The sequence below is a fragment of the Neopelma chrysocephalum genome, unplaced genomic scaffold, assembly GCF_003984885.1.
Source record: "Neopelma chrysocephalum unplaced genomic scaffold, ASM398488v2 Primary Assembly neopelma1_97, whole genome shotgun sequence".
Classification (NCBI taxonomy): domain Eukaryota; kingdom Metazoa; phylum Chordata; class Aves; order Passeriformes; family Pipridae; genus Neopelma; species Neopelma chrysocephalum.
Genome location: NW_020897760.1, coordinates 4,760,029 through 4,783,457, shown reverse-complemented (window position 1 = coordinate 4,783,457; position 23,429 = coordinate 4,760,029). Strand labels below are relative to the sequence as shown.

Genomic DNA, 23,429 nt, shown 5'->3' with positions numbered 1-23,429 from the left:
ACCCGCCCCCTCGCGGGACCCGTAGGAGCGCCCGGCGGCCCCGCCCCCCGCTGCCGGTATTTAATAACCGGCGGGACGTTCCCCCCAACTGTCTCCGGCACCGCTGCGGCACCGGCGAGATGGCGTCCACCAGCCGGTACGGGGGCGGGGGCCGAGGGAGGAGTGGGAGCAGCTCCGCCATCGCTCCCAACCGCGGCACAGAGAGAAAATGGCCGCGCCGCCCCCGCTGCCGCTCTGGGACGGACCGGCGGCCATCGCCGCCCTCGCCCGGCCCCGGTGCCTCAGGCTCGGCTTGGCGCGGCGCAGCCGGGCCCTCTCCGGTGTCCCGTGTGCCGGGTTCGCCCCGGCTCCTGGGGCGGCGGGAGGCCGGGAAGGGCGGCGAGGCGGCTGCGTCTGTCCGTGCGGGCCGGGCCGGGCAGCCCCCGGCGGAGCGGCCTCCGAGGGGCCGAGCTCGCCGCCTTTGCGTCTTCGTGTCGCTCTTGCCGGGCAGCGCTCCGAGGGGACGCCAGCGCTTTGCGGGATTTCCTGGCGATTCGTGACTGGAGTGCGGGGCCCCTCGTTATCGCAGCTCGGTGCGAATGGCGACCCGGCCGGTTCCCCGTAGGGCCGGCCCCGCAGTACCGCACCCGAGCGCGGCTCCGGCCGGGCCGGGCCCCGAGGGCCTCCCGCCGTGCCCCGGCCGGGCAGCCCTGGTGGGACCCCGCTCAGCAGCGCCCTGGCCCGGCTCCACCCTATCGGGCCTGGAAACTGCTTGCAGGTTCCCACCCTAAATCCGTACCGGCACCAGCCAGTGACCAAACGGGTTTCGGGCTCGGAATTCTTTTCCCTGGAGACCTGTCGAGCTTTTCTTTCCAGTCAGGAATGAAGGAAGGCTCATGAAGCAGACTGTGGAATGACTCTGTAACTCTTGCTAAACCTGTCCTAGGATCTAGGAAGTGCTTCCTTTGCTGAGATGGGCCTTTACACACGTGCCATGCATTTTCCTTCAGCTTAGTATATCGAGCCCGTGTGTTGCAAGGAGTACGGTATATCTCTCAGATATACGAGTTAAAATTGGCATACGAAGACTAATTTTTGCAATGTTATGTGAAGGTAAAGTCTGAAACAAAACACTGATGGTATTCTCTGAGGCTTCTTTTTTTTTTTTTTTCCTGGTTTGCTTAGTGTGTCACCAGCCTTTTGTGTAATGCCAAATGTCAGATGATTGTGAATGCTTTGTTAACAGTTTTGTCATATGAAACTACTGGCTGGGTTTAGCGAGAAGGAAAGTAGTTTAAAGAGTCCTAGTGCAGAATTTTGAGCATAATTTACATCTGAAAATCTTGTGTGTACATGTGCTTTCTGGAGGCTTTAATATTAATGGTGATGTTGATTTTGTTTTCAAGTCTTAGGTATTTTTCTGAACAGTCAGTGGATTAAAATGTTTGGAGTTTTTCTTTGTATTTTTGACTCATCAGAAATATCTAAAAAATTAAAATTAAGGTGGAATGTACAGCTTAGGCTGTAGTATATATTTTATTAAGTCTCTTATTTCGATTTTTAATGTTTTGTATTGAGGTGGTTTTGGTGCAAGATACATTGCAAAAAGATGTGGAATTTAAGATCTAACGTCTTGATTGTCAAATGCAGTGTTACAGCATTTGAGTAAAAGGTGCAGCTTAGGTATTCAAATTCAAATATTAGGTATTCAAATATTAGGTTAATAGTCAAATTGCTGTAAATTCTGTATTATTTAAGTGTTCTTGTCAGTAAGGAACTCTTATGCTTTTGGATATACAGCCTGCTTGTTTAATTAATACTTCTTATTTTGTTCTTAGTTTGGATGTACTTCCGCGGGTGACTTGCCCAAATCATCCGGATTCCATTTTAGTGGAGGATTACAGAGCTGGTGATATGATTTGTTCTGAGTGTGGGCTAGTAGTAGGTAAGTAGCTACTCGTGTTTTTGAGTTACCATATAACTTAAATGGTGTGTGTGGCTTTGCTTTCCTGCAGAAGTGGTGTATGATAATTTGAATATTTAAAGATTCTCCCTTGATGCCCGATTATGCATGGTGGATTTTTTTTTTTGGTGATTGTCTGTTGGCTAAAAGCTTACTATTCTGAATAGTCTGTCTTCTGGTAACTTCTTGCACTATGAAAAGAATCAAACTCTCTTTAAAGACTGAAAATTTAAAGTATACCATAATATGAATTAAAGTATTGTGCTGTCTACTCCAGTATTCTCTCTTTAATCGTGACTGTTTCAGTTAGGAAAGTATAAGAAGTGTTCTAAGAGCTCTTTGTGAAATAACTTGCTTACAAGAAAAGAAAAAACAACAACCAAAACACAAAGCCAAACCCCAACTAACCTCAGTTTCCCATTAGCTAGAGGTTATCTTCTGCTCTGAAGGATTTATCTTTACATCATTGCCAGCACCTGTGTTTGTTAATTACTTCTCCTAAAGCTTTTAAGACTATCCAAAGTGAATATCCTGTTTTTCCACTGGAAATTTTGCTGAGCTCTCTTGCTTTGTTTGTGTAGCGGCAACTTCCACAGACTAAACTATATTTCTAAGTATAATGGAATATTTAAAATAAAAGACCTTTTAGATATTGTCTTTGTTTGAATGAGAGAGAGTTGTCGTAGAACCTGCTGCACATGCATTTTTATGTATCTTTTCTAGGATGAGCATCTTATGTGCACCTTAATGTCTTTATTCCTTTTGCGTGGGAAACTTTCCATGCTTGTGTTATTAATTAAATTTTGTTGATTTCTGTTAATTTATTTTGGGCATGCCATTGTGAAAAGAAAACTCTTCTTGAAGAGTGCACATTTGGGTGATTCATTCAGTGGTGCTAAAGATTTCAAATGGTTTATGTCCCTCTCTCTTAGACTGTGGTGGTTTTATTTTGGCTCGTCAAATTAAAAATTTTTGTAGAAAGCTAAAAGTTTAAAGAATTTGCGGCAAAGGTAATGCTAATTTAGCCAGGTGACTAAAACAGATGTGCTTTCTTTATGCAAAAGTAAACTTCTACATAGCTTATTAAAGTGAATGTTAAAATATTTATACTTGAATACTAGTTTCCTTTAAAATTATGAAACCATTTAAAATGCTAGTGGAAGGGTTGTTACTGCTTTGTTAAAAGAAGGGCTGGTTTGAATTGCATAATTTCTGATAAAGGTCAATGAATCGGAATAAATTTGTTGGTTAAAAATTCAAATATCCACAGCATTATTTCCTATTGAAATATGGTAATAGGCTTCTAAGTTACTGCTTAAAAATAGTTTGGTCCATGTTCAGCTGTTTCTGTGGCTGCCATAGAAGTTGAACAAAAGTTTAGAAAAGCCCTTCTTGATCAGTTTGTAACTTTTAAGATAATTCTGGCTTGAGGAGAAGAGGGAAATATTTTTCTTTATAAATGTAACTTTTAGGAACTTGGAATTTGTCAGAAGTCTCACTTAATGTACTTTGTTACCTAGTCACAAGGTATTCTCTCCGTAGGGGTTTATTCTCTGGCTTTTCTGAATTAATAGCATTGGTGATTTCTTTAGTTGAAGTTGTTAACACTTTCAATGGGCAGAATCATTAGAATATTAATAGAAACTGTTAATGAGTTGTTTTTAAAATGTGTGTAAAATGGTCTTAGTGAAATTTACAGCCAACATTACTGGTAGGGTAAAAAGTGTTTTTTAAGACCTTTCTATGGATTTGTCACCCAAAGGCTTTAACAGTGTTATGCTGATTGTTCTCATTCTGTCTTGCCTTCCTTCATCTGTTTAGTTTACCTGCATATGTCCAATTCATTAGCTAGGGTATCTAGCAGGTAGTTTGAAAAACCAATTAAATGTATGGCCAAAGAGAAGCGTGAGCACTCCAGACTTTTTTCTAATCTGGTCTGGTAAGAAATTTAGAAGAGGTGTAAACCAGATCCAGTTCTTGATGCCTGTTTACTGGAGATGCATGTGAAGTAGGCATGTTTTAAAGGAGTGAAGACTAAATTTAGTTTTCATATGTTCCCAATGCAACTTTTATTAGTTATTGCAGACACCATGATACAAGTTCCCCTTGAGAGTATTGATTTCGTTTCCTGTTCTTACATGGAAAAGTTTTGTGTTTCAAGGCTTACATAGGTCATGATCACATGAACAAGAGCCCACTGAAAATATATTTTGGGGTGGACTGAAAGTTAGTGAGATCTTTATTGCTGAAGGGAATCAATTACAACATTTAAACCCCTCACAAAACTCAATGTACTGTGTAGCCAAAGAAGTGCTACAGGTTTATTTAAAAAGATTGTGCTTTTAGTGTCTGCAGAGCACTGCTGGTGTATGTGGAACAGAATAATAAATGCTGAATTTGTCTTTATTTTACTGTTGTAAAGTACATTAAGTACATAGTGGTGTGACTTCACTGATTTTTTTTTTCTGGTGTGTGTGCAGTTTAGCTGCAGACAGAGCTAAGAGACTTTGCCTAAACTAAGTGTATTTGCGTTTGATGTTTTTCATGCTTGCTATGGCAAAGTACTGAAGCTTTGCATTTATGAAAAACGTGTGAGTTTATTGAATGTAGAACTGTCTCATAGGATAAAATGGCTGGTGCATAGATAATTTTCAAGTTTTGTAATCAATTTTCTGGGAATATGAGATCAAATCAGTACTAATAGTATTATGACTGATCTTGCATTTATCAGGTCTGCATCTGAAAGGGTAAAGCACTGGAAAAGTTTGGGGGAGCAGGAGGCAAGGAGAAGGAGGAGCTGATCTCTAGCAGTTGAATTCATATTTTAGGCAGAGCTGTATATTGCAAGTACTACTTTCTAAAGGGATTTTTGAGAAAGTTTTAATCAGAGTTGTATTCTATTTACAGGTTCTTAATCTCAATAAGATTGAAGTTAAATCTAGTGTATTGCTTTTTCTTTGTACAGCATTTTCCACGTATTCTAAATAAACTGTGCTGTTTTGCTGTGCAGTATTAAAATAATTAAATCCTGTAATGTCAGTAAGACCGAAGCTGATGTCTGGTTTATTATTGTTTCAAAATACTGCTTCAGTCTACTAAAAACTCTCGTCTGCCTTTTCACTGTTACCTTTTGTGGATTAGCTTGTGTTCTGTCTTTTCATGGTAATTATTTCCAGCTTGTTAACTTTTCCTTCTGCTAATTGCTTTTTTTGCATGAAAGGCATTTGGAGACGTAAATTACAATTTTCCATGGAATTTTGATATTGATCTGGATTGATATGCGTCTGAAACTTTACAGCTCTATGCTGAAGTTTCTCTGCTGTCACAAGCATTGTTTCATTCTACATGCTTTTCTCCAGTCATTCTAGGCTGTGTGGTATAATAAGTGTTCATGAGCTGGTGTGAGAGCTCACAAAGAGAGTTCCTAGGGCTTGGAGAAGTAGTTAGTTCTTTGTTTATTTAAAGTGTTCACTATATCTCATTCTTCAGACAGACTTGGTGGGGGAAAAGCATGTTGTTCAAGAACAGAAGTCTAGTAAATCTTCTTTCTCGACAGGTAAATATTTTGCTTACTACCTTTTAGACATGTAAAAAAGGCTAGAAGTCAGCTGATGTGCCAGAAGGGACTGAAGAAAGCAAAATCAAAGTGGAAGACAAAGCACTGAATTTTCTTGATGTAGCAAGGTGGTGATGTGAATTTCAGAAGAAGATAAGAACAAGTCCAGTGGCATGTACTGCTGTGTAGCACCTCAGCTAATTAGGAATGCCTTTCTGATCTAAGACTTTCCTTAAACTTCTGTATAGATTCATTGAGTATTGTCTTAGCGTGCAGGAGTTGGAGCAGTGAGGAGTTTGTTTTCAGCATGGAGTAAGTGATTTTCTGTAATTGGTTAGCTCTGCCTGCTTCAGTAGGCAGGAGTGGCTTAGAGAGGAACAGTGCTCTTGGAGGGAGTCAGTAAAAAAGCAGAAGTCTGTCTTCAGCTGATGAGGATCCTTAGACACATATTGACTTGTTAAAGCGTGGAATCACATTATGACCAATATTCAGATATTTATTCCATGTTCTATGTATACCTGAGTGTTCAGTTGAAGGATTTTGGGGAAAAATATTCAATAGCTTGTGGTCAGCAGTAAGGCTGTTATAAAATTGTGTCCGAGTATTTGTTTGTCTAATACTTCAGAAAAGTTTGAGGTCTGAATGGTGCATTGTAAATTCAGGTGTGATCTTTGAAGATTAGGTAAGACTTAACTATACTACAGGTATTTTTTTTTTTGTATAATAAACGAGTAGGAAGGGGTTTCACAATTGCCTCTCAACTGGCCAGTTCTTTACTCAGGATGTCTGTCCTTAGGGATAAGATTATTTGCTTCTATATAGATGCTTGTTTTCTGAAACCCAAAGAAACCATTTTTTTTCAGCTGCTGGTAGTATCCTGTAAGTGGGAAAGGTGCTTAAATACTTCTGACTTGGATCCAGTAGAGGGCAGTTATGTCCATAGGGAAAAATCTTTTAATGTTTGGGTGCATGTTCACATTTACTTCTTTCTGCAAGTAGTACCAATCTTTAAAATTTGAATTCTTAATTCAAAGTATTGCTTGAAAAAATAGGAAAAAATCTTTAGATACTGATGTGTATTAGCAGCTTTTATCTGGTTGCTGCTTTCGTGCTTGATGTCCAGAGCACTAAAAAGTGTCTGACAACAGTTGGTCCTTGCAAAAAGACTCTTTGCATTCAGAGGAAAGCTAGTTGTAAAGGATACTGATGCTTGAAAACATTCTGAATAGTTGACTCTTGCATGAGCATTCATAGATGCTTGATTTTATACAGGGAATTTATAATATGGAGAAAATAATTTGCTGGTCTTTCTCAGCCAGCATTTCAAATAGTCTGTTTAAATTCTAACTCTTTTCAGCTTTAAAGACAAGGGTGGTGGTTCTAACTGTTCAGCAATAATGCTTGTAACAGTGGAAACAGACTTTAGATGACAAAAGTTGACATCTTTTGTCAGGCTTCGTAATAAGCACCTCTCACAGCATGAAATTTCTTGAAGGGTTTAGGAGACTTTCTAGTTAGTGGGTTCTTGGCTGGAGGCCAGAGGTGTTTGAGAGCTGCTAACGCTTCTGTTAGGTGAAGTACTAGATTTATCTAGTGGAATAACACTGATATTTTGAATCATATTATTTAGGGAATGTTTTTTTTACTTGCTTCTTATCAGATTGACAAAGTGACTTAGGGCAAATGAGGGCTAGAAACAATCTGAACTCCTCTGATGGAAAAAGCATCCATAGCCTCTAATTTTTGTGATGTAGTGTAGGTCAGGCACAACATTGTTTATTGAGATTCTGTAGTTTGGAGCATCCTTCACAAGTCCTTGAGCTGTTAATCTTTTAAAGGCCTCAAGTCCCAGAGAGGTGTAAGTTCAGCTGACCAGACTTGTCCACCAAATCGTTTAACATTTCTACTCTTATTTGCTTCCTCCAAAACCATTGTATGAGCTGATGACTTAGGAAGCCTGGAAATCCTTTTAGATTTGTCATAATTGTGATATGCAGGAGCTGCTAAACCTTTGTTCTTGTAGCAGTCACTTGCCTGTGATGCTGTACTGTCCGTTTCAATCCAGAGTTGCCTTTTGGTGCTTGTATGATGCTGTTGATGTCTGGCAACTAGTTGAAATTGTCTGTGGCTTTTTTGTTTGTTTGCTTAGGGGTTTTATGTTTTGTTTAGCATCTGAAAGCCTGCCTTAGTTATTTTGAGTAGACTGATGTTGCTAGTGGTGATGACGCATTCCTAGTGTTGACAATTTATTCAAAATGAGATAGCTTTTGCAAAGAATACTACTATCTTACAAAAGGCTGGAAATTTTATAGAAAAAGCTGTGACTGTAAAATTTTTTTTTTTTTTGTCCCATGAGTTTATTCTTTGGTAACATTTAATACATCTGGTCTTAAACAGAAGTTCTAAATCTGTAAAATATGGAGGGAAGGTTGAGTACTACTGTTGGAGAAAGATATAAGGTAATAAATAGAATGTGGAGGAGTAGATACGTGGAGTACTGTGTCTAACTCCAGGCTTCTCAGTACCAGAAAGAGATTGACTTGCTGGAGCAAATCCAGCAGAAGGTTGCAAAAGTATTTAGGGGTTAGGAGAGGCTGAGAGCTGAGACTGTTACCCTCAGACTGTTCAGCTTGGCTCTGTGCAGTTACATGTCTTCATGATTCTCCCCAGCTTGTAGTCTGCTACGTAGCTTTTCATTGTAGTTTGTCTCAGCACTTCACTCTGGTTAATAAGGAGTTGACTGAAATTAAGTGTAATCCTATGTATATATATTTAAATTAGGCATTGTAAAATGCTTTTAATTAAAAGTATAATATATGTGCTCACTAGATGGCAGCAGATTCCTTAACTAACTATAAGAATGAAACATTCTCTACTAACAATAGGTATTTTGGGACTTCAGAGTGCAAATAAACTTTTAATACCATATTTATGCTAAGATTAAAATATTAATAATGTGTAGAACTTGATGGAATGTGGAGCTAACATTAGAGCTCCTCTGAAAAACTTAACGTGCCTTCTCGGAAGTGTTTCACGACTGGATATGGAAGATTATGTTACTTGGGGCTTGAATATCATCACATGTCTTGTTTTGGTTAAATGTCTTCAATTTGCAGCTGTATTGTCTTTGTGTAACAGATAATACAAAATGCAGAAAAATAAGGAAATAAATGTGTTTTATGAGTTATTGCAAGTGGAAAGCAACATTAAAATAGCTGGTATTATTTCTCTATAAATATGTAACTGAAAATTCAGGCCTTGTTGAATGAAAATAATTTCCCTTGAGAAATCACTTTCTATTTTTAGGGGAGGACTAAACATGCATAAATTTTGATGTAGAGATGTTTTAAGCTAATTTTTAAGAACTGTTTAAAATTATATTTTAATTTTTGAGTCTGACCTGAGTTTTCTCTTGCATTTCTGCAGTGAATGCTCTTTGTGTTTGTCAGTTGTGAAGAAAAGTAACCTTGGTCTGAGGTTGTCTGTTCTGAGCAGCAGTTCTGCATTTTAATAAATGAGCTTTTCAGAGGGTGGGCAACTTGAGTCAGGGAAGTTTTGCAGTGTGTGTTTGCACTGGAGCCTGTGTGTTAGTCTGTTGGACTGTATTTTAAGGAGGAACTGAATACTGGAAGAATGGTTTACAAAAAGAAATGGAGCAATGGAGAAAACTTTATCTGTTCAGAAAGATGCTTTAGGATATCAGCCTGGAGATGCATTTCACAAAGATTTGGTCCTGTAAGCTGTTGTTTTTCCATGTCCATCAGAGGAGGAAGCTGAGAAGATGAACTCACCCATTTGAGGAAAATTAAATAAAGGCGTGTGTAATGTAACTGTATCTAGTAAAGCTTATTTTTGTTCAAAAGAACTGCATCAAGAGGAAGTAGCAAAGGGAATATGCAGCCACTCCCATCCTCACTGTAGCTTGATAGAGTTGCCAAAACCAATATAATATGAGAAAGCAGAGTCAATTTTATAATGTACTTACTAGGAGCTTTCTTACTCTGACGTTTGACTGTTGGGCCCATGTTCAACTGCTTCAGGAAAGCCAGTCAGTAGTGTATGACCCAGCAAATTCCGTTTAGGACTTGAAATCTTAACTCAGGATCAGTTTTCTTACACTGCTGATTTCTTACACTGCTTTTTGTAAGACTGAATTTAGTATTTTGAGGTTTTGCTTTGAACACTTAGGGTGGGGCTTAATTGCATCCGTACTAATAGCATAGTAACAAAGTGAGTTTTTTATGTTTTGAAGAGTTAAAAATAAATGCCACATTCAGTGTTTTGGTTTTGTTTGTTATTCAATGGGATAATTCAGTTAATTATACTTGTAGCCAAATACATTTTCCATCTGTGGAAACCTTTGGACCTATTCCGTTTTTGTTAATACTTCTAGCTTGTGTCACACTTTTATAGGAGCCTTTTGAAAGGTGGAGTGTGCTGCCCAGGACCTCTGTATATTTTCGGTGACACTGACAGTATACAAGAAAACTTATTTTCTGCAATAGCAGATTTCTTGGCAAAGTAAATATATTTGCAAACTGTGTCTTAATTACACAAATGCTTTATATTCAGTGATTTGTTCTACTTAATCTTTTCTCAGTCTGAAATAGCAGTCTCAATCCTCTGTTTGTAATGTGTTTGCCAAAGCAGGCAGTGATATAACACTTTTTTGTTAGAGCAGGAATGGTTCATAACTCACAAGAGGCAGATCCCTGAGTGAGTCATTTAGGTCATTCCCACTTGTGTGGAAAAATATTACATCACTGCCCTGTACTCAGTGTTCTATTTATACTACGCCAGAATTTTAAGTACATTTTGCTTTTTTTAGATGCTGTAAACAGTATTGGGGGGTTGTCTAAAAGTAAAGTTACTGCTAGGCCATAGAAGGACCATTACTGAATCAAATATTTACAGAGAGTCCAGGAGCCAGAGGAGCACGCTGTCTACAGATTCAAGCTTGCAAGGGCAGGGGGGAGACCTTTGTAGCAGAAAGAATGGATCTGTCTGCCTTTTACTCTGCTGTATTCTTAACCCTGTAGCTTTTGATGTTTTTTTTCTCCTACCCCTCTTGGTTTTTATTAGAGCAGCAAATAAAGGTGGAGCCATAGCTGTTGAGCATGTCTGACAGACACTGATGAGAATGCTTCTAACCTAAAGTTATTCTTTTTGGTTGTGGCAGTTTCTTTTGGTTCATTCACAGCTCTCAATTTCAAGCATGCTCCTTACATAATGTTATGTTAAAAATGGAGTTACTCTGTCAGAATAGATCCCTCCTATATCCCCCAGGTATGCACCACTGTCCATACCTCCTGTATTTTCTCCAGCTTTGTATCTTGTATTACCGTGGTTTGCAGAGTGCTTTTATCTATCTGTTAGTTTTCACTGGGTTAAATCAGCCTTTGTGGTTTCATACTAAGACTTCCATACCGGAAATTTCTGTTGCAGTCAGTGCTACTTATTTTTGTGCAGATGTTTCTTTCATGACACATTTAAACACTGATAAAGGTGGTGAATTTTTCCTTAGGTTTAGCAAAGAAGGGTGACAATTACTCTGAAGTTTCTTCTGATATGCAGTAAAGGAGATTATAGCTCTGTGTAGCATAACACTTTTCTTAGTGTTCTTTTTATGTTTTTCTGTACATGTATTCTTAAAAATTCTCTAGTATTGCTCTAGAGACAACACGTTTGAGATGCAGCTTTTATGAGATCTGTGAATAGAATGAACTGCACTGCCAACAGTGGGTTGGGGGCTGGGGTTTGTATGTTTACTTTTGTGTTTGAGGTTTTTTCCCCCTAAGTTTCTATTGTTGTGATTACTGTGAGGCTTTTGCCTGCATCAGAGTGTGGGTTAGTTATTTCTCAAACTACAAATTTGCTGTACGAAAGGTTTAGGTGAATGTGAGATGAACAGGGGACTGCAAGCAAAGTTGTTTCATTCAGAGAATGTGGGTTTAGTGCTTTTTCTGCTTGCTCTGAATCTGTACTGAAACTCTTCCAGGTGTAACAGGGTAGATTAATACTTTTGTATATAGATTGTATGTTCATACTGTCAAGCATTGTAAATGAAGGGGAATTGGGCAGGGTCAGAACTCAAAGAACAAGAACTGAGCTGCAAAATGTCATGGTGGGATAGAAGGTGCAAAGTTGAGAGTACAAAGGACCTGGAACTCTTACAAAAGAAGTGATTTACTACAACTTAATGGGATTGCGTGTGATAGATAATTCACATGTGCACCTTGAACACATGGCAAATGTGAGAGAACTTGTTAAGTTATAAAAACTGACTCATTTGTCCAAGCTGATAACATCCTGACTTCAGCTTGAAATCAAGGTTTTGATTCCTTTTGCATACTGAAAATCTCTTTTTGGATAACTGTACCTTTTTGTGTTCTGGATGCATTTCTCTAGTTATTTATGTCCTCTGTGCAGCTCTTGTACCATTTTTTTTCCATTGTCTTAACTTGTAATCCTAAACATTTTGGTATATTGTCCTGCAAGTTACTGTTCTGTTTGGGAATGCCAAAAGACTGCCTTCTTACAATGGAGCTCAGACGTCTAACCTAATGTTTTGAAATATTTCATGAAACATTATATTAATGCGGACTATTGCTTTCTGTGATCTCAGGTGACCGGGTCATAGATGTAGGGTCAGAGTGGAGAACTTTCAGCAATGACAAAGCAACAAAAGATCCATCTCGAGTTGGGGATACCCAGAATCCTCTGTTGAGTGATGGCGACTTGAGTACAATGATTGGCAAGGTAACACTTAAAATACTAAATTTTACTAAGTTTGAGTGTTTTTATGTCAAGTACGTGATTGTATGACCATAGGGAAAATATTCAGTGTATTTATTTACAAAGATTATGCCTGAACTGAACTCTCATACATTTCAAGAGTGTGTAAAACGTGACTTTTTCCTGGGGATAGCAGGAAAGGGCCAACCTTCGCAAAAGCAAAAAAAGTCTGCAGTGCTATGTGGATATTTGCCATCCTTTGGTATGATGCTATAAATAGGAAAGCTGATGTTGCAATTTTTAAAGAAGCACTTTGACTTAGCAAGTGTATTTGAGATGATTCTGAAATAAGATGCTTAATTCTGAGATCTCAATAGCTAGTGCTGCCAACTGGAGCTGAATTTGTTTTTTTTATAGTAAAATCTGTATCAGGTTCATATTGGAGACCTGAAGATCTACATGCTTGTTGTATATGTTCTTCCAATTAATGTTAAAGCACTAAATGTAGAATTCTTTCATGGTGTGAGTGTCTCAGAGGAAAGTATTCCATCTATATTTGGGTTAAAATTTAGTGGTACAATCATATCCTACTGTCTCCAGTGAGAGGGCAAGCAAGATTAGTCACATAAGTGCACTCCCTTTTAATGAAGTAGTGACCCAGGTAAGTTTTCTTTGTTGTACTTTCTGTTACATTTTTTGCTGCAAGAGCCAAATTAATGTTTGTGAATTTCTTGAATGTTTCATGAAAGATGGTGCAGTTGATGATAAATAACTTAAAAATGTATTGCTGCTTTTTATTTGCTTCTGCTTCTCGGAAGTTTTTGTTCCAGTGATGTTGCTAGGATGAAGAAGTAGACGTGCCTGAATATGTGTGGCTATATATAGGGAAGTGTGCAACATACTTTTCAGCCAAGAATTTTTCAAAGAGTTGCAAGTACTGATGGACAGCCAATCTTTGACCATTAGTGAAAAAGAAACCTTCTGTTCAAGGAATTGTCCAAGTAGATGCTTGTGTTTTGGACAACTCCAAACATTGCTGCCTGTAAGATTTTAGGTGGCTTTTGGAATCCATTCAGGCAATAAATCTGTACTGCTCCATTAAAAATATTGGCATTGCTAAGTGGCTCTGTGAAGCAGTGCCATAGAAGTCACTTGTGTAGGATCAGAAAGATTGTGGTTGAGAGGGCGTGGACTTCTGTTGCTGATTTGGTCAGCTGTGGTAAAGATCAGAAATAGACCTTTATAGACAGATGGAGAAATGGACTGTTTGCTCCAGGTTCATGTTGTTTCTCATTTTGGGACTGTAAATACAGGGTTTGTTTCTGAGAGCTCAGTTTGATTCAGTAGGTAGAATGACCTGAGTTCCTTTAGATTCTCTATCCAGGTGAATCGGGACTTTTGCGGTTAACACTCTTCTCTCTGGAGGTTCACATTCTAATTTAGAATAAGAGGGATGGCAACCTCAGTGAGAGAAGACATAAAGAAACCTCTGTGAAAAGTTTGTCCATGAAAACTAAAAATTTTCAGAGATGGACATTCAACTAATGAAACAGTTTTGCTGTCAACCACAACATCCCATAATAGGCATGACCAAACTTGCTGGAGCAAAGAGTGCCATTCAGTGAAGACAAGATGTGGGAATGTTAGTGTGGCATGGTTTAACCTATGAGAACTGAGTAAAAATGTCCAAGTACTGGAACTGCCAGGATCGTGTTGGGGAATGTAGAAGGGACAATTAGTCCAACTGTGGATACTTTATTTGCATGGGGAGGAATTGTAGAAGAGATGCATTATTGTCTGTGTGAAATTGGGAGTCTCTTTGACAAACCAGGATGTTTTCTGTACAAGAGTTCCTGTGTTTGTCTTGCCAGAGCTGAGGCTCTGGGATATCAGCTCATTGATGTGAACTCTGTATCAGGGGCTGCTTTTTTTTTCAGTCATTTGGAAGGAGGAGAATGGCTTATATCAGAAGATGCTGAAGAAATCTCCTATCAGTGCAGAAAGGGCATGAATTTTGCAGCAAAAATAACCAAACCAAAGAAGTAGTACATTTCTCAAGCAGTCTTCTGAAGTCCCTGCCAGCAGTAGGCTGGGATGAGGATTGACCTAGATATGCACAGTGGTTGAAAAAGGGTGAAATTGGTGTAGTCATGAGGAGGGTAAGTAGTATCTGACAGAGTACAGAACAACCTCCATGAATTCCAAAGAATGGAGAAGGTAAGATTGTTATTTTCCCAGTTAACAACAGTGCTTAGAATGGCCCATAGTTGACCCAAAATCTGTGTGCCAGAGATTGCTTTAGCCTTTTGCATGGGACAGGGAACAGGAGTATTCCTTTCTGCCATGTAAGACTGCAGATAATAGGATCTTTACAGCAGACCTGCCCTGCCCTCCCAATAACACTCTCACCAAAAAAAAAAAACCAAACCCATCCTAAAACACATTGTTGTGGAAAATCCAAAAGAGAAGGACATAGGTAATTCTCTTGGCATGTTGTATTAGAGGTGATTGTTAAACTCATGGGAATGTAGGTGTAAGTGGAGTCTAAACCAGTTACAACAGTAAAGTTCTGGTGACTGACTATTGCCTTTAAACAGTAAAGGAAGGGGGCCAGTTCTGCTTCACAGAATGGTTTGTCACTCTTTCCTCTTGGAAGCCAGGAGGTGCTGCTCTAGGGCTCCTTTCTTCTGGGGATCTGTATCTGCTCACAGCAAAGGAGAGGCTGCTTTGCCCATGCAAAGGGATTAATTCCTAACTGGTTTTAGTACTTAAGGAGCCCATCTGTCTGAGGCAGCAGCAGCCTGTGTTGGAAGAAAGATTAATTTGTCTGTGAAGAGGAGGGTGAATAGCATAGTTAGCTGTGGTGGAAGTGGCTTGAATTCCACAGGCAGGTCTTCAGGATATTGGCACAGAACTGTAACTCTCTGAAATTAGATACTGTGTGCTGCAGTTGATCTGATTACAATGCAGATCAATTGGAGGTGTGGTGAAGTCTCACATTAATTGTGACTTGATTGCCAGAATGCTATAGTTATTTCTAAAATTCTTATGTAAAATTAAAGCTGCACAAGCAGCTTCTAGATCTGCCTTGATATAAAGAACTCCTTCCTATGAATCTAAAAGAAAATTGAAAATTTTGTTTCCTATCTTGTAGAAAATGTCTTTTTGTCACCCTTGGTAGTTAATTGATTCCTTTTTGTAATGACTGCAACTGCAAGAGAATTTAGATAGTTTGAACAAAGCACTAATGCAATCTCTTGGCGTAGAATTCCTATCCTTTGATCAGATATCTGTGAAAGGAAGCTGGCTGTTGTCAAACTGCATGGCCTGAATCTGGTAGTGCTATATTGAGAAGCAATGGCACGATATCAGGGGCTGATGATTGGAAAAGAAGAAAGGATCCATCAGACTGTATAATGAGCTGGTTGTACTGGGCAAGAAGACTACTGGATCTGGGGGCATGCCTTGATGCTGTGGTTAACCCCAAGTCAGCGATGTGGATGATGCTGGTGATACTTCCACTTTCTGCTAAATGTGGTATATACTGGGGTATAAAGCTGTTGGCTGCCAGCACTGTAAGCCTGACCACCACTGAGCCCCTTCAGAGATTAACACTGTTTACTTGACTGTGCTTTCTCACTTTAGCAAGCTTGAATGCTGTTTCCAGGATTGTATCCATGAGGTTTCTGTTCTGTTGGAAAGCCAAACAGGTAGAACTCCTGACTTTGACAGATATCTTTCGTGGTGAGATGGGAAAGATAGAAGTAGATGTCTCAAAGGCCACAACAGTAAAACACTAATTCTTAAAGTCTGTTTTATTTCAGCTAAAACTGTGTGGCTTCTGTTTTTTTTTCCGTGGAGGGAAAGGCACTCCTAAGATGGTTGTCAAGGACTGAAGTCAACAAAGCATTGTCCCTCAATTGAAAGCTCCAGAAGGAAAGTAGATGGTGCATTTAAATAGCAAATGCAGGGAGAATAGCTGTGGTTTATGTAAGCAATTGAGATGGAAGAGTGTTTTCCACCCCTTTTATAGTTGTGAACTGTATATTGGGTATGGCTCTTGGAGAGCAGGGTTAAATCCTTGCCTAGTTCCAATGTACAGCACCTAAAACCTAAAAGATGTTGGTGTTTTTTTTTTTTTTTTTTTTTTTTTTCTTAACCAGTGGACTAGGGAAAATCTCTGTGGTGAAGGAGAATACTTGCTGGCCCCAGGAGAGAGCAGTATTTCCTGGTAAAATACTATCTGGCATGAAGCCTGATAGACAAGGACTGGGGACTTGCTGTTGTTTATGGTCACTCTTCTGGCATCTACAAGAGTTTGAGCACATGCAGTTCCTGTAAGCATTTGTGCATAGTGCTGGTCTAGGAGCCATTTGATGCACATGGATGTTGTAACACAGTGTAGGGAACAGGGATGTGAGTGATGGCCAGGAAGGAGCCTTTTGACCTGAGACTTGGGTCAAGGAAGTTCTGGCATAATTTTTGAAAGGAAGGTCTAGTGTCGCTCCTTGTGGCCTGAAGTTTGATTTGCTTGATTCTTGCTTTTTGTTTATCTTTATATCTTACTGGAAACCTTTGGCTAGTTGAAAGTGTTCATCCAGTCAAGAAAGTAAGATTGTCTGAGCATCCTTCTGCTGTGTTGGTGCCAGGATCAGTTCTGGATGCTTGTTTCATATGAAAGAATGTTTGAAGGAGTAGAAAAACAAGAACACTCTTGGAATCTAGCATCTGTCATAGAGGGCCTGTTCAAGGAGCTAGGGAAACTTGTGAGGGAGGGTTCTGTGCCAGAGCCCTCAGTTGCCACAGCAGTATCAAAGTGTGTGTGCACCACAGGTACGTGTCTCAGCAGTGGAGGTGTCTGCTGTGAGCCCATCAGACATGGGGTGGGATGGAGACCTTGGGCATGGGGAAGTGGGCCACTGTAAGTGAATGGTCAAGAGTGAGTGTTACTACTCTCAGCCAAAGAACATGTATTAAATGCAGAAGCACACAGAGATTATAGAATTAGAGGCTGTGTCAAAATTCCCAAGAAATGGGTCAGGAAAGAAGAAACTGGGCAGATCAGTAGAAAAAGGTGATGCCAGGGCATGTTCTGTCCTTTGTTCACTGTGTCCTCACCCTGCTTTGTACAGCCTGGACATCTTGATACATTGCTCAGTCTTCAACATGAGAACTGCGTGCAATTGCCTAGCCAGGTTATCAGTCAGTCCCAGAGCAAGACCTGCTTTATGCTTACTGGCACTGGTTTTGGCAGAACAGACAGTGTAGTAGTTGGTGTCTGCAGCGGGTTGCTTAAGTGACCAAGTCTGTCTGCAGTGAGTTGGATGCCCCTGCCCACATAAATTGTTTGAAGGTGCCAGGAAGGAATAAATGCATACAAATTTAGAAAATCCAGGTTTCTACTGATGACAGAATTGTTGTGAAGAAGCATTTTCCACTCGAGAGAACTTATGGTCCCCTGTGCACTGTGACAGCAACCACATAAGTAATCAATATAAATTACAGACATTAGTCTTCTGAACTTACAGGCTGTGGGGTTGTCATCAGCTATCACTAATCTGATATGGCATTATTTGTTAAAGACATGTTTTGGACTGCTGGCTAATTGAAAACATTAGACATTTTAGGCCCTTCTAGTTGGGCAAATTTGCATATTTAATAGAAGTGTGCAATTTGCACTGTCACTTGTAAGATACAAATGAAACGCATGTCAGAAGCTTGTTTTGAAGTGGCCAGGTTGAGTTTGTGGCTCTTACTTCTCCTAAGACCTCAAGCTTTTCTTTTAGGAGGTCCATCATTTTCTGGTAAAGTCAAAATCTATGGATATTTCCATTTTGTGACTAAGGTTTTCAACTGCTAGCAGGCACAGCATCAAATTGGGCCTGAATTGGTTTGGATGTTCTCTTTGCCCATGCCTTCACTGTGATAGTTATCATTGTAACAACTGGTTTCCAGCTGGCCATAAAATTGTTTTTCTGATCACCAGTGTGCCACAGTGCAGATGCAGTCCTAAGGACATAAGGGTTGCATCAAATCTAATCTTGGACCTCAGCATTGGTGACAGGAGTATTGAGATGCACACATTAAACTATTGTTACATTAGGAAGGAAAAACCCCTGTGTAATCCGTGGTCTTTGGAAAGCAATTCACAATTTGAGACTGGTGCAAAGCGTAGAACTTGATGTGTGAACAATGCTCGAGTGAATGATTTACTTTCAGTGATGTTTATTTGAACAACTGCTTGAACTGATGCCTTGAAATAAAATGGATAAAGCTGGAAGATGTTTGCTCTCGAAGTGAGGAGGAAGTTCCTTGTGTTATTGACAATACAAATCTTTCTTTTCAGGGCACAGGTGCAGCAAGTTTTGATGAATTTGGGAATTCAAAGTACCAAAATCGCAGAACTATGAGCAGCTCTGATCGTGCGATGATGAATGCTTTTAAAGAAATTACGAACATGGCAGACAGAATCAACCTCCCTAGAAATATAGTTGTAAGTTCATGTCTCCCTTCCTTAAATTGTTCTGGCATTGACTTAGTTAGCATAATATAATGAGCACATGAATTTTTGATATTGCTGCTAATTAAATGGCCTAGAGTTAATTAAATTTCATCTTCTTGCGTTGAAGGATCGAACAAATAATTTATTCAAGCAAGTGTATGAGCAAAAGAGCCTGAAGGGAAGGAGTAATGATGCCATTGCTTCTGCTTGTCTCTACATAGCCTGTAGGCAAGAGGGGGTTCCAAGAACATTTAAAGGTAAGTTTTCAGTGACACAGATTCAATTTTGCTATGAAGTAAAGGTCTAGTTACTGTCACTGTAGGAGGTTGGTCTTCTCATTCCTGGACTTTGTCAAATTGGTTGTTCTCAGCTACAGCTCACCTTTGAGGGGGAGGGTAGAAGACTCTCTTGAAATTTGTTACATTTGTGGAGTAGGCCCTTGGGCATGGGATTTTTTGGTCATACTGCATTAAAAAGAATTTAGCATTTGAAAGTTACTCTTGAGTGTTAGGGAAACTTAAGAGGCATAGCTTTGATGGGAGAATGGTGGGGACTGTTGTAACTGAATTTGAACCAGCAGTTCTGCAGTAAATTTGGGCAACTTTTCCCTGACAGGGATGCAGCTCTCTAGCACTGAGTACCAAATTTCCCATGCTAAGTGAGCTGTATTAATTCACTCCTTACGATAAATGTGGTTGATTGAAGTTGACAAATGTTCAAAGCTTATTTAGTGACAGTGGCCTTCTTAGTGGGAATCAAATTTGATTATTTTGGGGGAGCAAATGCTGTCAAGCGTAAAGTTTAATTTTTATTCTTTCTTTAGAAATATGTGCAGTGTCCAGGATTTCAAAGAAGGAGATAGGTCGGTGTTTTAAACTGATTTTGAAAGCTCTTGAAACCAGTGTTGATTTGATTACAACTGGAGACTTCATGTCACGATTCTGTTCCAATCTGGGTCTTCCCAAACAAGTACAAATGGCAGCAACACACATTGCCCGTAAAGCTGTGGAATTAGATTTGGTTCCTGGGAGAAGCCCTATCTCTGTAGCAGCTGCAGCTATTTACATGGCATCACAAGCTTCTTCAGAGAAAAGGACACAAAAAGGTAAACCAGCCTTTTTTTCTTCTGGTTGACCATGTTTTCCTGCTTGAAAGAATATCGAGTGTTGCTGTAAAACCTGGATGAGGTGTGTGCAAGTAGTGATAAGCTGCCATCTGACTGCATACAGCAAGGACCAAACCAGGGTCTCCCAGTCCCCGAAATGGAGTAACTGGCTGTGCTCAGTGTAAACAGTTCATTTTCATCTGGCACTAGGAGTGTTGCATTCTTGAATGCTATGGACCACTGCATTCAAAGGAGCATAATTTAAGTTTACCTATGGCAAATATTTGCTTGTGTACATCTTGCTGCTCTAAAATACTCCAACCACTATCTTGCAGGCAGTTGTAGGTAGCACTATGGCTTAGGATTACATTGAATCTTCAATCATTCCAGGAGCCAGGGAATCACCTACATTAGTACATGTTCCTTGACTTCTTGTGAGCCTGTGGTAGACTGAAAGCAGTGGGACAGCAGGATTTGCTGTAGATTGCCTTGGGCGTGACTCCCTGCTGGTATGGGAGCCCTTGGGGAGCCAGTAAGGAATTCAGGGCTGTTCTTGAGCTTTAGAGCAGCATGGATCAGCCCCCAGGGCTCAAGGGAATAAGACCTACGTGAGGATAATGCCCTGGGGAAGGAAGGGAGCTAAGGCTGCAGTGGTTAGAACTTGATGTGAGGAATGGATCCAAGTACTGGCAGCTGGCTGGGGAAGCTCCATTGAGCTGTCTAGTACAGTTCAGATCAGAAATGTTTAAAATGTAGCAATTTCTTAGTGGAGAGTTGCTTTTAGGTAAAGAATAGCCTTTATCTGTCAGGTTGTGGTGTTTTGTTCTGCATTCATAACTGCTGATGTCCCTGGAGCTTTCATCGTGTTGGCAGCTTCCTGGGCATGTGAGTGAAGCAGAGCCCAGGCAGTGCAGTGCCATCATCCGTGCTCGGAGTGAGCTGTTGGATTGTACCTCTTAGGAGTGATGGTTAAAATACACCAGGACTCTGTACTCCTCCAGTGTCCTCAGACAATGAGGGAGGCTTTCAGGCAGTCCAAGGCTTAAATTCCTAATTTGGTTAAATCTTGGATAAATTTGAGTTTCTGTGCATCTCAGGTGTTCTCTCAGCTCGTTACAGTGCTCTGTGCCTTTGCCTTATTTCTCGGTGCATTTTAAGGTAAATGTAGTTCATGTTTAGCTGAAGGTATCGCTTTTTGTCTGTGACTGTTTTTTGCTCGTTTTGCTTATATTTAATCAAAGCACAAAAGTGAAGATCCTGATGTTGATGACAATTTATTGAAATATTGCCGATCATATGTAGAGTTTGCAGTAGATGTTTCTAACACTCTTGGCCCTCTACACTTTGAAACTTATGTTATTCCAAGATTGATGGGTAAGTTGAACTCTGGTATGTGAGAAGATAGACTTATGTATGCAAAGTATTAATCACCACAGTTAAAACCATTTCTACCAGGCTTTTGGGAGAGTTACAAATGAAGCAAGTGTCTAGCACTTCTTGATAAATTATGCTTGCTGGTTTCTTCAATATAAATGGCAAAAGTATAAAAACTAATCACTTCTCTGCTTTTTATTGTAGAAATTGGTGATATTGCTGGTGTGGCTGATGTTACAATTAGACAGTCATACAGGCTGATCTATCCTCGAGCTCCAGATCTCTTCCCAGCAGACTTCAAGTTTGATACCCCAGTAGACAAACTACCACAGCTGTGAAATTGCAGAGGGTTAATTTCTATTAAAAAAAACCCAAACAACCAAACCCAACAAACTCTTTATTTTTGCCTATAATAAAGGATGTACAAAGTGTTAATATTGAGTCTTCATGTTGTGGAACTGGAGGATATGGAGATGGAGCATAACTGCTGGAACGCAGCACACATTCCAAGGGTAAACGAGCTCATTGTGGCATTTTGTATGTATATACTAGTGGAAGTAAATATTTAATGACTGTTGCAACAAATTTAATTTCATATTGTTGTACTTATTTAGATTTCTTTTGTAGGGATCTAGTAAGATGTATTTTGGAAAATATAAAATATTGTGTAATTCCCAAATAAACTGTTTTCCAAAAACACTTACCATCTTGTGGGTATGACTGCAATGTGACATGCACGTACTGTTGTACATGCTGAGAACTGGAATGCAGTCCATGGAATGGTGGAGTGAGCTTCATACTCATGGGCTTGGTCACAAGGCTGCTTAAATGCTCATTTTCTGGACAACTTCTAATCTCTAGTGTGTTCCAGTATTTGTAGGCAGCTGTAGGGTATGGATGACTGCACCCAGAATGCAAGCAGCTGACAAACCGTTCAAAGGTTTGCACAACTGCTGCAGGAGATTTCCAAATTGGTTGCAAAAGGTTTAGTGGCATCCTTGGCCCAGTCTCCGTGATTGTCACTGGTGTCTCTGCTTTTCTTCTTTGAATTTGATGTGATGACAAAGCAACTAAAGAGAAGCATGAGGACTCACTTTAGTTCAACTCCTGGTAACTTCATGATGCCTTTTACCTTCCTTTGTACAATCCCAAGCATTTCTAGTGTGTTTCTGTTGAATGTTCTGACCTGCCAGTCCACCCTGCAGTCTGGCTGGCCTGTGATTGTGTTCTAAGTGAGCGCTTGCCTGTTTGAAATGATGTGCCAGGTGCTGAGGGAAGGCCTGAAGTTGTTTAGCCCTCCCCAGACTAAGAGCTTTGAACACCAGATGCCTCCTGACAGTATCCCTTTGTGTGCAAGGCAACAAATGCACTTCACCGGGAGTCTTCTGGTTCCTGAGTTCATTTTGTATCACAGGTGCAAATTCAGTTTAACCACTCAAATGAACAGCTGAGGGTCAGCTTGCTGCATGCCTGGTCCTAAAGCTGTCCAGAGGGAAGGCTGTGTGTCCAGTACTATGGCAGTAATTGTCAATAGCACTCACTGTTTTCTTGCTGGCTTAGTTTTAATCCTCCTCTGCCAGTAGAGACTATTGAAATGTGGCAGCTCAACGTTTTTTCTGTAAACAAGTAACAAAGGTTGTACAGTCCCGTTACACCACTGAAGCTGTTGGTTGTAGTCAGAAAGGTTTGGGTGCAGGTGTTGGAGGTGGTGTGCTTGGTAGTTTGGAGGGCATGTATTCAAGTGTCTGATGTATTGCCTTGACTTTATTGCAACATTTTCTATTACCTGGGCATTCCCTGTCTTGCTCTGAGCTACTCCCATCTGCCTCCTCTGTGGGAGGAGGATGCTTTGGTGGGATGCTTTGAATGGGCAGGGCCTGACCTTTAATGTAGTGTTACAGCTTGGAAGTGCAAAGGTGGAAGTTGCTTTGAGTGTTGCTTTCCAGCATAATCAGTGGGTTAAATCTGCTACATGAAGGTTAAAAGTGACTGAAACTTTCATTTCCCGTAATTCTCATATTTTAAATCCTTTCAGGCACTGTGCATGAGCACTTGACACGTGAGGGGTGAGTGTTTGCAATTGAAATTGTAGCATACAGCAAAAGCTGTCTGGACAGGAATTTAAACACATCTGTGCAAGGCTCTGAAGTGCAGCAGATGGAGGCAGGATATGCTATCCTGGCTTGACCCTGCAGTTCTGAAAGCAGTTGCTGTA

General features: G+C 40.1%; 1 protein-coding gene across 1 annotated transcript; it reads left to right on the top strand.

Annotated features, from left to right (window-relative positions):
* On the top strand, nucleotides 1-21,649 carry GTF2B (general transcription factor IIB). Its single transcript, XM_027694175.1, has 7 exons — nucleotides 1-136; nucleotides 1,818-1,924; nucleotides 12,124-12,257; nucleotides 18,580-18,726; nucleotides 18,863-18,992; nucleotides 19,559-19,840; nucleotides 21,419-21,649. The coding sequence occupies exons 1-7, from the start codon at nucleotides 120-122 to the stop codon at nucleotides 21,550-21,552; spliced, it is 951 nt and encodes a 316-aa protein (XP_027549976.1). The 5' UTR covers nucleotides 1-119; the 3' UTR covers nucleotides 21,553-21,649.
* Nucleotides 21,650-23,429: the final 1,780 nt, after the last annotated feature.

Bases quoted from the DNA above. Each gene is read 5' to 3' on its own strand.
- GTF2B (XM_027694175.1), top strand. The intron at 1,925-12,123 runs GTAAGTAGCTAC...CTGTGATCTCAG, and splicing joins TGAGTGTGGGCTAGTAGTAG to GTGACCGGGTCATAGATGTA. The intron at 12,258-18,579 runs GTAACACTTAAA...CTTTCTTTTCAG, and splicing joins TGAGTACAATGATTGGCAAG to GGCACAGGTGCAGCAAGTTT.